The sequence below is a fragment of the Aquarana catesbeiana genome, linkage group LG02, assembly GCF_042186555.1.
Source record: "Aquarana catesbeiana isolate 2022-GZ linkage group LG02, ASM4218655v1, whole genome shotgun sequence".
Taxonomy (NCBI): Eukaryota; Metazoa; Chordata; class Amphibia; order Anura; family Ranidae; genus Aquarana; species Aquarana catesbeiana.
This window is the reverse complement of record NC_133325.1, coordinates 713430735-713445388: the sequence shown is the minus strand read 5'-3', so window position 1 is coordinate 713445388 and position 14654 is coordinate 713430735. Positions and strand designations below refer to the sequence as shown.

Sequence of the window (14654 nt, the reverse complement as noted above, 5' to 3'; positions counted from 1 at the left end):
GTTCCCTTTGTATAGCTGGAATAGTCTATTTATGCCCCATCTTGCCCATTCCTTAAATTCTCCCATGGCCATGATCTCCTGTAGATTCCTATAATGCCAAAGGGGGGTGTATTCTGTAAACCCAGCATATCCCATTATACTCTTAGTTACCTTCCAGACTTTTATTATCAACTTGGATGTTGGTCCCTTGCCAGGCAGAGAATCTGCCTCCAGTGCCTCCACCACCATTTTGTGTGGCGCATCCAAGGTTAACAGACCCCTGTCAGCATTTCCAACCCCTATATGCTGCAACTGTGCTGCCAGGAAGTAACACCCTGGATGCGGGAGGGCCATTCCTCCTTCTTTAACTGGTAGTTGTAAGCTCTGAAGGCTGATCCTAGCCTTCCCCCTCCTCCATAGGAGCTCCCTAAATAGTGTGTCGATTTTTTTAAACCACCTTTTATTCACCCACACCGGTGAATTATGTAACAAGTATAATAGTTGAGGCAGCCACACCATCTTGATTAGGTTGCCTCTCCCTGCTACAGACAGGGGCAACCGGCTCCAGATATCTATTTTACGCTTAAATTTACCCAACAATGGAGCTATGTTATCTTCAATATACTGGTTAGAATCTTTTGTCATAATTATACCCAGATAGCGAATTGCTGAGACAACTTTTAGGTGGGATATTCCCAACAACACAGAGCTATTAGGGGTGTCTATTGGCATTAATGCCGATTTCCTCCAATTCACCACTAAACCTGACACCTTACCAAACCTCTCCATGGTATCCATTACCTGCCTAAGGGGGTTTCCCATATCTCCAAGAAACAGCAGGACATCGTCGGCATATAGGGCAATCCTCTCCTCTCCTGTTCTTCTTACAAACCCCTCTATCTTTGAACTAGACCTGATATGAATTGCTAATGGCTCCATGGCAAGGGCAAAAAGCAGGTGGGACAGAGGGCACCCCTGTCTTGTCCCCCTTTCTAGCCATATTTTCTCTGAAAAATCTTTATTGACCTTAACCCTCGCACTTGGGCCCTTATACAATATTTTTATCCATTTTATAAAGACCGGGCCTAGGCCAAACTCCTCCAGAGCCCGCCAGAGATAGGTCCACTCCAGGCTGTCAAAGGCCTTGGTTATGTCTAAGGACACCACCGCTCTTGATCCCATATTCTCTGTCGGGGTCTGGAGGTTCAAATATACCCTCCTGATGTTCATACTCGTGGTCCTGTGGGAGATAAATCCCGTTTGGTCCGGGTGTATGAGTTTATGAGTAATTTTGTTAAACCTGGCCGCCAAAACCTTCGCCAGGATCTTGGCGTCCGTACACAACAGGGATATTGGCCTATATGCCGACGGTTCCAACGGATCACCCCCCTCTTTATGGAGTAGAATAATATTTGTTTCAGTCATAGAAACAGGCAAACTCCCTGCCTGTAAAGCCCAATTCAATGTTTTAAGTAATTCTGGAAGCAAAGTCTTCCCGTATTGCTTATAGGTTTCTACCGGAAGGCCATCCGGCCCCGGGGATTTTTGGTTTGCCATTCCATTTACCGCTTGTTGTAATTCAGCTAATGTAATAGGCGCATCTAAGCCCTCTCTGTCCTCTTCAGCCACCGTGGGGACCCGTATATCCTTAAAAAAATTATCCATGTCCTCCCCTCCAGCACTCCCCTGTGACCTGTACAGATTTTCATAATACTTCCCAAATGCGTCCCTTATTACTAAGTTCTGAGAGGATATCTCACCATTTGGGGTCCTAATTGCAGGGATCGTCGAGGAGGAGGAATTGGTTTTCACCAAGTGAGCCAGCATACGTCCCACACTTTCTCCTTCCCCATAGGACCGTTGCTTCTGAAAGAGCTGCTTATTCTCACCCTTCTTCAAGACTGCTGTTCTGTAGGCCTCCTGTTTATCCTCCCATATCTTTTGTCTCTCTGGTGTTGGGTCCTCTAGAAATTGCTTTTCAGCCGTCTCCAACTCCCTCCTAATCCCTTCCTCCTACTCCCTTGCCTTTTTTTTAACCCCTGCCACCCCCTGGATCAGAATACCCCTAAGGAATGCCTTCAATGCGTCCCATTGTATACCTGCTGTAGTTGAACCTTCATTGGTTTTTATAAAATCTTTTAACTTCTTTATTATTCTTTCTGGATCCCCCATTAACTCCAACCAGTATGGACTTAGTTTCCAGAATCCTCTAACCTCCCTACCCCCTATACCAACTGAGGTCACCATCAGAGAGTGATCCGAGACCCCTCTCGGAAAGTATATTACCTCCTTTATCATTGGAATCGCTTCCGCATTGCCCAGGGTCATATCTATTCTGGATAGGGTGGAGTGGGGGGCCGAAAAACAGGAATATTGCCTTACTCCAGGGTTCCGGACCCTCCATACATCCATCAGACCTGCCTCTTCTAGGAACTGGCCCAACCTACCCTCTGCTATGTTATTTATTTGGGCTCTCGGTGGGAATCTATCCAAGTCCCTATTCATCACCTCATTAAAATCCCCTACAACTATTACTGGGGTATCTATTTTATCCAGCATAAATTCCATTAGGTTATACAGTACCTCCAGTTTAAAAGGCGGAGGGATATAAATGTTGGCTATAACATACATTCTGTTTTCAATTGAACAGTGTAGAAAAATATAGCGACCCATACTATCTACCCTGGCCTGCCTACAGGAGAACACCACACCTCTTGTCACCATTATGCTCACCCCCCTAGAATAGGAGGAGTAAACCGAATGGTACTGGGCCTGAAACCTCCTGCTTGGAAGATATTTCATTGTTTCCTTTGTCAAGTGGGTCTCCTGTAGGCAAACCAACCCCACTCTCCTTATCTCCAACAGCGAAAAAATGGCAGACCTCTTATTTGGATTCCCCATCCCCCGAATGTTCCAAGAGCCTATATTAATAACCTTAGACTGCATCATACATACAACAGAAGGAAATTGGCGCCCAGAAACCCAGTTGTATCAAATCCGAACAGAATGGGCACTCTAACTTTAGGCCTGGTATATTGCCTTACACCTAGTAGTAATCCCACCCTACCCAAAATAACTCCAAACCTCGTGAGACAGCTGAAACACAACCCTTCTATTAATACCATAATGTGCATTCGAACCCTTAGGGCATATCTTGTAGTTTTAATACTATCTTCTAGTGAACATTCCAAGTGTCCCCCTTTATCTTCCATTTTTCTTGTATCTAGTGTTCTTAGCATATTTGCCTCACATGTGCTTACCCCAACTTCCCTCCTCCCCCCTTCTACCTCCCTGTGTGCCACCCCAAGTTCTAAGTGCATTTTAAATTCTCTCTGTCTTAACTTTACCATCCCCCCTCCCCCACCTTACCAGGTTAGCCCTTGGGGCTTTATACGTGACCACCTCATATGTTCCTAGTGCTATACCCCTACCTAACATTCGCCCCCCTCCCACTACCAGTGATACCATATATGCCATATTTTAAGTGTAGTATCCCCCTCTACCCACATTCCTGCTTTAACATACAAACATCCCTCTTCCATTCTATACCAAGTCCACATTCCTTCCCATAGACCATATCAAGTTATCGGATGTCCTAACTCTCTGGGCTGCGTTCCTTAGGTTTCAGTCTGTGTTTGTTTTCTTCATACCAGCACGTTGCTCCTATCGGAGAATCAAAGAAGAGGACCTCCCCAGATACTTCCACTCGTAGCCTGGCTGGGTACAGTAGGGCATACTTAACTTCAAATCTTCGTAAAGTACGTTTAATATCCAAAAAACCCTCCCTGCGTCTCTGCAGCTCCGGTGAAAAGTCAGAAAAAAAAGAAATTCTTGCTCCATTGTAGAAGACAGGCCCCTTCTCTCTCGCTTTACGTAGCAAAATTATTTTGTCGTAGTGGTTCAGGAATTTCATTAGTAAGGACCTAGGGCGGCCTCCAGGAAGCGGAGCCCTAAAAGGGACCCGATGGGCTCTCTCAATCGCAAACTGCAGGGAGAATACGTCTCTTCCGAATATTTCTATGAGCCATCCTTCCAGAAAAGCAATAGGGCTATGCCCCTCACATCTCTCTGGGAGGCCCATTATCCTTATGTTATCCCTTCTCAGGCGGTTTTCCATTTCATCCATTTTCTCATTAATTCTGCCCATTTGCTCCTTCATGGTTTTAACATCTTTCTGTAGGGGAAATACATCATCCTCTATTTGACTCACTCTTCCTTCTAGGCCGGTTATCCTGTCTATTGCCTTTTGCAGTTCCTGCTTTATTAGTAACAGTTCATCTTTAACCTCTTTCATTTGACAGCTTAACCCCTCCATTGATATTTTACATGAATTAATCGCTTGTAATACCTCCCTTAAGGTAGGTTCTGCCTCTGTAACAGAAACGGTGGCTAGTAATGGCATATGGGCCTTTTCTACCACCCCTGTACCTTTATTAAGATTCGGGTTCTTGTGTCCTATTCCGACTGGAGCTGATGACACCTGTCCCTGACTTTTCCTATCCCCGGAGGCTTTGACTTGCGGTATTTGCCCATCTTTTGTGGGTGTCTGTTCAGGGGTATGTGCAAATCTCTCCAGTTTTGCTGCTGCTGCTGCCGCCTGGTTTCCCTTCTCCTTTGCTGACCTCAATGATTGGGGCCCCAAATTCTCCATGTTAACCGGCTCCTCCCCCCTCCTCCTTGACATTGCTATTGTTGACTTTATATAGCCAGGTACCAGAGAACACCAGGGGGGGAAAAACGGAGAGAAAAAACAATAAACTGTGGGAGCCTGATTGCACAGACAAACACTGTCCTTTTTTAATAAAGAAGCACCATCAGCGGCCCTTCCACCTTCAATCAATCGGAATTCATATTTATTCAGCTTAAATACTTAGTGCATTTAGCAATGCCCAGTACACTAATCAAATGTACAGTCCTCAATCCCCCTGTTGTAGTATAGGGTCACATGAGCATTTTCCCTTTGCCAGGCACGGTAGTTTGACAGATCTAGACCCAATTTCAAAGTCCCGCTCACCTGCCTGCTCCGGTCTTCAGGTTTCCAGGGTACAGCATCTAGCCCCCCCGACTAACCTCCAGGAGTGTTGCCGTCCCCCTTAACACCGGTATTCCAGGGGCCCTCCAACTCCGCGGTCGCCGGCTTCCTCCTTCACCACTCTGCAGCGTCCTCCTGTTACCGCTCCACTTGTTCAGGATCACGCAGGCGCAGCAGCTACAGCAGCTCCGGCCGGTTCAATTCCGTGCAGTTAGCTGTTTCAAGTGCCGGTCTCTCCGTCTAGAGGCACCTCACCGCTCCACACTCGCCACTAGTCACTCCGGGTCCCAGGCTGCCCAGTGATGGCAGCTGGACAAACGCTCCAGGAATTGCAGGTACTCAGTGAGGAGACTCTCACCTCGCTGCTCACTCACACCCCGCACACCATCCACTTCCACATCCGGTCACGCCCCCCACAGTCACCCCTCCTTGGCCCCTCCAAACATTCTAAACAAGAGGCCAGTTTACTATTTTTCAGAGTAAAGGGGGCCAGTGGGAGCAGTAAATGTCCTGGTGTCAGTGGGAGTAAACGATGCAACATCTTTAATGAGAGGAGTAGTGCCCCATCATTGGTGTCAGTAGGAGGACTAGTGCCCATTGTCGGTGTAAGTGGGAGGAATAGTGCCCATCATTGGTAAAGGTGAGAGGAATAGTGCCCATCATTGGTATAGGTGAGAGGAATAGTGCCCCATTGTTGGTGTAAGTGGGAGGAATAGTGCCCCATTGTTGGTGTAAGAGGTGACACTTTTTGGGGACCAGTGACACCAATACAGCGATTGGTGCTAAAAAAAATGCACTGATCACTGTATAAATGACAAGGAAAGGGTTAACACCAGGGCGATCAAAGGGATAAGTGTGTCCTAGGGAGGTGCTTTCTAACTGTGTGGGGGATGGACTAACAGGGAGTACACAGAGATCGCTGTTCCTGATTGTCTGTTCCTAGCAATCTCTCTGTACTCTCTTGTCAGAATGGGAATCTGCCTTGTTTACATGGGCAGATCCCCGTTCTGCCTCTCTGTGGAGCAATCGTGGCCGTCGGACCCGCGCATCGGCTCCTGCTCTGTGCCGCGGGCGTGCGCGCCCACAGTATCTATTACACTAAATTAGGTTGTTTTGCGTAATAGAGCCACAGTGTATCTACGTTGGGCGGTCCTTAAGTAGTTAATCAGTACAGTACTCCTCCGAAAGTACAATACATTACATCACTTCAGAAGTTGTATTCTGTCGTACGAGAATTTTCATAACTTTAGTAACCTCTTCGTTTTCAATATGAGACTAGCATGCAAATAAAAAAAAAAAATGGAAAATCATTCGTCCGATATTCTCATGGTGTGCACAAGGCTTTATTCTGGGACAACCAGGCACATATGGTAAAGCCACATTTGTATTATATATACATTGGAATATTTGTAATATGTAATTGTTTGGGCAGCAGTGCCATTTAATTAGGATCTTTTTTTTTAAATCTGAATTGCAGCTAATCAAATGTAGCTTGTAGTCAGATTTGTGCAATGTATATAAATGTATATTTCCTCAGTCATTCTTATTTTCTTTGTATGTCTGTGATAACGACCACACTTTATCCGCTGTCTCTCTGTAGGTTATATAGACGTATCAAGATCTTAGAAATGACATTTTTGAGAGAGCGATAGTGGAGTCATTCAGGCGCATGGGAGACAATAGTGCTTATCTGGCTGCCAGAATCAAGTCACTTGTCAGAATCATTGCTCTCTGCTCACCCAGACTTCTGATAACTGCATCCGAAGTGCATCTTTCCAGCCGTGATTGATGTTACATAATGTCAGGCCAGAACTGCTTAGTAGGATGTTATGGGGGAAATGAGCTGAAGGAGACATGACCACTTCCACCATCTGCATCAGCACACTCTGTTCTCCTCCGTGTAATGGAGAAACTTAACAGACATTTTACCTGGGCTTAATTGTTTTTTTATTTTTTGGCTCCTTAGTGTATAATTCCTTAAACCACACAGTCATCACTTTTTTCATTGCAACAAAAGGGGAGATTTAAAGGATAGGTCCACGCTAAGTGACAGTTCAGTTACAGGTGGAGTTTGCTGAGTTGAGTTACTCCATGACTGGTTATATCTCCAGGGGAATTCAGCTGTAAAATCTTTCAGCCATTCCGGATTCTCCCATCACTCTGGAGTGGGAGTTCATGCCCACCTTGCGATGATCCCATTGCTCCTGCTTCATTGTATACTATAAAAAAAAATGTGGAAAAGATGAACTTTCAAGGTACCCACCATACAATACAATCATTAAAATTATAAATGTATTTATAAGGTTAAAGATTATCATAAAATCAAAGTGGTATAAAGTATCTGTTTACTTAAAGTGATTTCAAACCTCTGAAATGAAAAATGAACAGAGCATATTCCTTTATACTGTGTACTTGCCTCAATCCAAGTTTCCCTATGAGACTGTGTAGAGGGGGTGTGTTCATTCTCCCCCCCACTCAGGTCTCAAATTACACTCAACTCCCTGTCTTATGCTGTGTAGTGTGGGATGTCAGATCCCCACCCCCTGCCTGCTGAATTTTAGAAATGGCTTTTGATCCCTGTGTTTTAGAGGGCTGTAGAGGAGATAGAGCTACAGATAAACAGGTACAACTTATGTAGGAGGATTTGTTTAATCTCTGGATCACCTGAGGTCAGTCACTTCACTGGGTATATGTAAGAGTTTGGAAGAAAGTCAGATGTAGGTGTGGCGCTATTCTGGTATCAGGCAAGGTACCATACCTCTGTGCTTATCACCTGCTAATAGACCAGTGTGAGGTTTTTGGGATGACTTGAATTCCCGAAACACTTTATCCCGAAAAAACAAAACCATAAATAATATTATTTAAAAAATATATGAAAATATTGCGTGAATGATTTCCTTTAGATAGTGGCTGACTAATCCTGCTCACCATCTACCAAGTGGTACTACTTAGCAAAGTGTACAATTGTTACATACATTCATCAAAATGTCCATGGGGGAGGGAGGGAAGGAGAGGGGGGGAAGGAGGGGGGGTGGAGGAAAAATGGAGGGGTAGGGAGAAGAAGGAATATGAGGTCCAGGCAGTGATAAAGTGACTTGTGCTCAAAAATAGGTGGTGATCAAAAAAACAAAAAATATTAGTCCAAATTTGTCCCGTAGACGTCCAATGAAAATTCTGTTTTCGTTGGACGTCTACGGGAGCGTCAGTTTCGCGCCCATAGATGTCCAACGACGAAACGCGTAGGACGTGGCCTGACCAACGTCTTGCGTCATCTCCTAAACAGATCGTACCTAGGATTTTTGACGGTTCAAATTCAGATCTTTCATGCTATATTGACATTTTCATAATGTGAGTACCATTCTATTTATCTTTGAATAAAAGTTTTAAACGTTTTTACGCTATGGGCACCCTTTCTTGTTAACATAAACACGATCCGGCAAGCCAGAGACTGCTGCACAGTGGCACAAACTGTGACCGCGCAATACCCCTGCAGGGGTGACAGTATCCGGTGAGTGTTTGTAGGAGCACGCTTTAAAGGACAGTCACGAAAGCACACTGGAATAAGAAGATTGTTTTTTACAATATTGTTTTTCCAAGAGGAAAACGTTTGCAGGCACAGCAAAACCTGGGCCTTTCGAATTTGGACTATTTAAAACAATATTTGTTTTTTTTGTTTTTTGGATCACCACCTGTTTTTGAGCACAAGTCACTTTATCACTGCCTGGACCTCATATTACTTCTTCTCCCTTCCCCTCCATTTTTCCTCCACCCCCCCTCTCTTTCCCCCCTCTCTTTCCCCCCTCTCCTTCCCTCCCTCCCCCTCCCTCATGGACATTTTGATGAATGTATGTAACAATTGTACACTTTGCTAAGTAGTACCACTTTGTAGATGGTGAGCAGGATTAGTCAGCCACTATCTAAAGGAAATCATTCACGCAATATTTTCATATATTTTTTATTAATATTATTTATGGTTTTGTTTTTTCGGGATAAAGTGTTTTGGGAATTCAAGTCATCCCAAAAACCTCACACTGGTCTATTAGCAGGTGATAAGCACAGAGGTATGGTACCTTGCCTGATACCAGAATATCGCCACACCCACATCTGACTTTCTTCCAGCACAGCTTCTTCCACCTAGGTGGCAATTGCATCTGTGGAGCCAGCAATTCTGAGCTATAGTTGCATTTATCTCCACTGCGCGGATTCACCATTACTCTTCTATCTCATATGTAAGAGTTTCCAACCACTTTAAAGCAAACTCTTCATCCATATATCCCCATCAACTACTTATATAGACAGCTTAAGCATTGATTGACTGCAGATTTCAAGGGTGTCTTTTTTCATAGTATTATGCAAAGTAGGTGATGATATGGAGAAGACTCTACTTGTTTCTCAGCTATATAGGCTGCTTCTTCAGGGAGATAATGGAGGTATAGAGCGATTTATAGGTGGTAGTGCCAATCTTCAAGCCACACACAAATCCCAGAAGGCAAGCATAGATGCCAACCAAGAAAGGCCAGGCAACAGGGACTCCAATATTCCTGTCTATAAATGAGAAAACACAATTAAAGCTCATGGATATCCCAAAGCATGGGCAGAAATAATGTCTTAAATACTACCAAAGCAATTCATTTCATAGTTGGCTGTGGATTATGTCAAGATGGCGAGACCGTTCTGATGCTCAGCCATCCAAATGAATACTCCTTCTCTTCAGGCCGTTCTTGTTATTGGGTGACAACACTGTTGTCAGTGTCCCATAGTTGTTTTCCATCAATGCTGAAGCATATATCACAATATATGCCATTTTCACCTATGCAAGAACACTGGAAGTGCAAGACTTAAAAAAAAAAAAAAAAATCCACGATCGTGTGAAAGGAGGAGGGGAGGGGGTAAAGGATTGTGCAAAGTGGGTGTACAAGTTGAAGGTCCACTTTGAATGAAGAAAAAGAAAAAATACCCAACCTAGATTTTTTTTTTCTCCTTTTTTTTGATAGCCTTGTGCTGTGCAGTGTCCATTTTATCTGAAAATAATGCTTTGTGGAGCGCCCCTTTTAGACAAATTAATCCTAGCAGAGGATCTTTTCAGTATAAGAAGGAAATAACAGTACTGCAAAACAAGATTGCTGCCAGCGATGTCAGTTTATAGTGTTTGATGTACCTCTGAAATGGCTTTTCTCAGGACTTCTTCATTGTAATGAGCCGGATGTGCACAGATCCATGTGGCTGAGGAAGACACTGGAATCCTTTGTGCCGCTGTCCCACATGAATGTCCTCTCAACTACTCAATTAGACGGAAGGTTAATTGGGAAATTATACGCCAGCTCTTATGACAAGGTGGGTATTGTTTTATGTCATTAAAGGAACAGTGAACCTATAAATACAAGTTATATTGCTCTGGAAGAGCCACCAAAAGACTAAATTTATAATGTCACCTTTGAACTGTCTCTTCAGCACGTGGCTTCTGCTGTGAGTTTTTGTTTGGTGCTTAACCTGTTCCTGGTGGCCTTACACATACAGTATCTCACAAAAGTGAGTACACCCCTCACATTTTTGTAAATATTTTATTATATCTTTTCATATGACAACACTGAAGAAATGACACTTTGCTACAATGTAAAGTAGTGAGTGTACAGCTTGTATAACAGTGTAAATTTGCTGTCCACTCAAAATAACTCAACACACAGCCATTAATGTCTAAACCGCTGGCAACAAAAGTGAGAATTCACCTAAGTGAAAATGTCCAAATTGGGCCCAATTAGCCATAATCCCTCCCCGTGTCATGTGACTCATTAGTATTACAAGGTCTCAGGTGTGAATGAGGAGCAGGTGTGTTAAATTTGGTGTTATCGCTCTCACTCTCTCATACTGGTCACTGGAAGTTCAAAATGGCACCTCATGGCAAAGAACTCTCTGAGGATCTGAAAAAAAGAAGTGTATTTCTTCAGTGTTGTCACATAAAAAGATATAATAAAATATTTACAAAAATGTGAGGGGTGTACTCACTTTTGTGAGATACTGTATATGATAGGTGGTCCTTAATGCCTAGCTGCCACACATATGCTTCTAAGGGGACTATAAACAATGTTTCACACAGGTGTTGAATTTTAACGTAGCCTGTAATGTATATCAACGCATCTATATTGTGAATGAGCACTTTGGACATGTTGCACAGGTGTTGGTCGCGTCAGGCGATGCTCCAAAAATGCTGTGTTTTTTTTTTTTTCTCCCTTACAATGCTGAAATTGGAAATGATCACTTTTGAGGTTTGCTCGCACTGGTGGTTGAGGGGTGGTAAAACCTGTTGAGCCTCTTTTACCTCCCCTGAACACCCAACCCCCCCCCCCCCCCCCCTTTAGCTGTTGAGGCAGCATCTGGGGCTCTACGCATGCAGTGAGCACAATAGTTTTCTTCCTGGTAATGGCAGGAATTATATTCCTTGTCGCTTTCAACAGGTGTTGCGCTCTGCAAGCACGACCCATTTAAGTGATACTACTTTAAACACTGTCACCGCTTAGGATGTACCTGTACATCATTGGGAGCAAGTGGTTATATACCAGGATCAGCCGTCATCCTAGTATTGATTTTTATGCTTGGCGATGGGCTTTCTGGTAAAAGTGATCCAAGCAGCTTTGATCCTTTTACAGGCCTTGGAAGGGGCCGCCCTTGGAACCCGGTGTTCTGTCAGATGAGCAAACCTGTCGGATCAGATAACGGAAGTGACGTTCCGTCAGCTGACATACCAAAAATACATACTGTGCATGCGTTCCACTGCTAGCAGGTTTGCTAATCTGACAGAACACCTGCAGTCAGAAGGCGGCAGTGGACATCTTGCTACACCCAGCCAAGTCTTTATTTCAGACTCATTATAGCAATGAAGTGAGCATATATGTTTATATACAGTATTTAGAAACCCGTGTGATTGTTTTGATGTTTAATTTTAAAAGCCTGCAGTCAGAAGGTAGCGACGGCCATCCTGGTACACCCCTGGTACACCCCTGGTACACTGCTCAGTGCCAAACTTATAGTCATAAGGCATGGACAGACATTTTTGGACACCCTCACTCGGTTGCGGTGTTCTATCAGATTAGCAAACCTGTCAGATCACTTTATTATTGCTTTTTTATGCTATATTACTATATATATAATATAATATATTACTATATTATTGTTTATTATTATTATTACTTTATTATTCCCTATTTAAAAAAAAGTATCTGTATCGGCAAGTACTTGAAAAAAAGTATAGGCACTTGTACTCGGTCTTAAAAAAGTGGTATCGGTGCACCCCTAATTAAAATGACACAAGTATGGGATGACTATTGTAACGCTATATAATTTTTGGACTGTATAGGCATTTCACTTTTTTTTTTTTTACCTGTTATGTCTCGTGCTACAGGTGTTGGTCGATGCCCCTTGTTCTAATGACAGAAGTTGGCTATTCTCTTCTGATACTGAAAGAGCCAAATCTCGAATATCTGAGAGGAAGATTCTTCCTGTAATACAAACAGAACTACTCAGGTATACAGCAACTCGTGAAGTTTATTACTGGGATAAGCACTGAACTCTTGTATGGAAGGAGGCATCCAGGTTTAAATGAAATGTATCCATTCCTCATCTTTTTCTCTGTGAGAGGCAGTTAAAGGAAAAATATATCAAATATAGATATAGTTTTTTCATTTTTAGTTTTCTTTTTCCATGCTATAAAATATTTTTTATATAACATATATATCAACTTTTTCCAGATTATAAAATATATTTTTGAATTTCAGTCAGTATCCCCATATTCTCCTTAATATCAAGCTCAAAGTTTCAATGACTGGTGCTCAAACTGGCCCACCAGACCTGTGCAGGTTGTGTGGAGGTGATTGGAGCACCAGTGATCAGTACAAAGTGAGTGCGGGATATCTGCATTACCAGGACCTCTCCTCTGGCAGGGACCTGAAAGTGCTCTGTGCCTAAGTGTTCTGGACCCATGTAAAGACTTGAATTATGCCAACTGGGACTGGGCGTGACTGCGGCTCTGTATTTCGGCGGCGCTCATTCTCTCCTTCCCCTCCGAGGCAGCCTATATCGGCATATAACACGCACACACGATTTTCCCCCTATTTTAAGGGGGGAAAAGTGCGTGTTATACACCGATAAATACGGTAGTTAATGTACTTTCGGGGGGGGGGGGGGGGGTGGTGTTTAAACATTTGTTATTCACATCATGTCGTCGTTGAGCATATTAAAAAATAATTTTGGCTGTAGTCAAAATTGGAGTTTTATAAGGCAGGCTGAATGAAAAAAAAAAAGATTCCTCAATTACACAAGCGAGGTGGATGAAAGAATCTTTGTTGGCAGGACATTGTATTCTGACGGGGAATCTCTGCTGTCAGAATACATGACCAGCGGCTGCAGCCACTGGTGGCAAAAGTTTTCCAACACTCCCATTTGACAGACTTTGATCTAACGATTGACTTCAGTTGAACAGGGACAATATTCAACCCGTCCCTGCCGAACTGGCCAAGTTTTGATTCCTCTATGGCAAGCTTCAGTATCTAAGGCCCCTTTCACACGATCGGACCTGTCAGTTTTGACGGCGGACCTGAACGGGCGCTCCATGTTAGCCTATGGAGCAACGGATGTCAGCGGAGACATGTCCGCTGACATCCGACCCCGTCCGATGCGCTAAAAGCAGACGGATAGCCCTACGTCCAGGTCCGTTGCTGGCGGATCGGATCTGGCGAGATCTGATAAAAACGGACATGCTGTCCGTTTTCGTCCGATCCCTCCATAGGCGGCAGCGGCGCCTGACAAGCCCCTCCCTGCTCAGTGAGCAGAGAGGGACCTGTCGTCCGCCGGCTCAGCAGAGATCAACGGACTGATCTCCCGATGAGCCGGCGGACCGAGGCGGGCTCCATGGAAACAGAGTCCGCCTCGTGTGAAAGGGGCCTTACTGGGATCTATTATTTTCAGAAGAAAGTGTAAAATATCTTGGTTTTAGCAGCTATTTCTTTCTCTTGTATGTTTCTGTAGTTTGTGTTCCCTTCGCTTCACCTTCCTCAGAATATCGGTGCTAGGGACACTTTACTCTCACACAAGCTTACTTGCTATTTGTACTATGGTAACATGAATATACAAAAGAGGATATATGTTCAAATATTTTGGTGTTAAAGGAGTTCTATATTCACAGCATACACTTTCATTTTATAACTTCAGCATTGTAATAACAAAACAAACAATAGTTACATTTGACAATCCAATATAAGCTTAACTGAAAATTCTTCTTTCACAATGTGAGCTATCTGTGTCTCCTGGCCACCTCTTTTCACAACTTCCTGGATTCCCTGCATGCTTTGCACATTCCCCTCTGCTGTTTACTTTCAGTTTCTAAGGACTACATATCCCATGGTACCTTGCTACCTGCAATCAGTGATTCCTGAAACTCCTCCTCTCAGCAGCTATGTAGTTCAGTAGGTAAGCTCTGTGACATGTGTGACACAGCAGTGCATAGTCACTAGGGATAGTGAATACATGTCAAAGAATTCAAGTAAATTTGTAGGGGGACTTCACAGAGTAATAAGTTCACAAACTTCAGGACCATTTAGATAAATAGGAGTAGACTAGAAATAAGAGATACAGTGTAGAAATTAATATATTA

At 43.6% G+C, this 14654-nt stretch overlaps 1 protein-coding gene across 3 annotated transcripts in view; it reads left to right on the top strand.

The window, feature by feature from the left end:
• The window catches only part of NSUN3 (NOP2/Sun RNA methyltransferase 3), a 187938-nt gene that overhangs the window by 135104 nt on the left and 38180 nt on the right, over positions 1 to 14654 (top strand). For all 3 annotated transcript variants that reach the window (XM_073616996.1, XM_073616995.1, XM_073616997.1), the window contains exons 4-5: positions 10191 to 10345; positions 12408 to 12529. In XM_073616996.1, coding sequence (XP_073473097.1) covers positions 10191 to 10345; positions 12408 to 12529 — 277 coding nt within the window. The remainder of the gene's footprint in view (positions 1 to 10190; positions 10346 to 12407; positions 12530 to 14654) is intronic.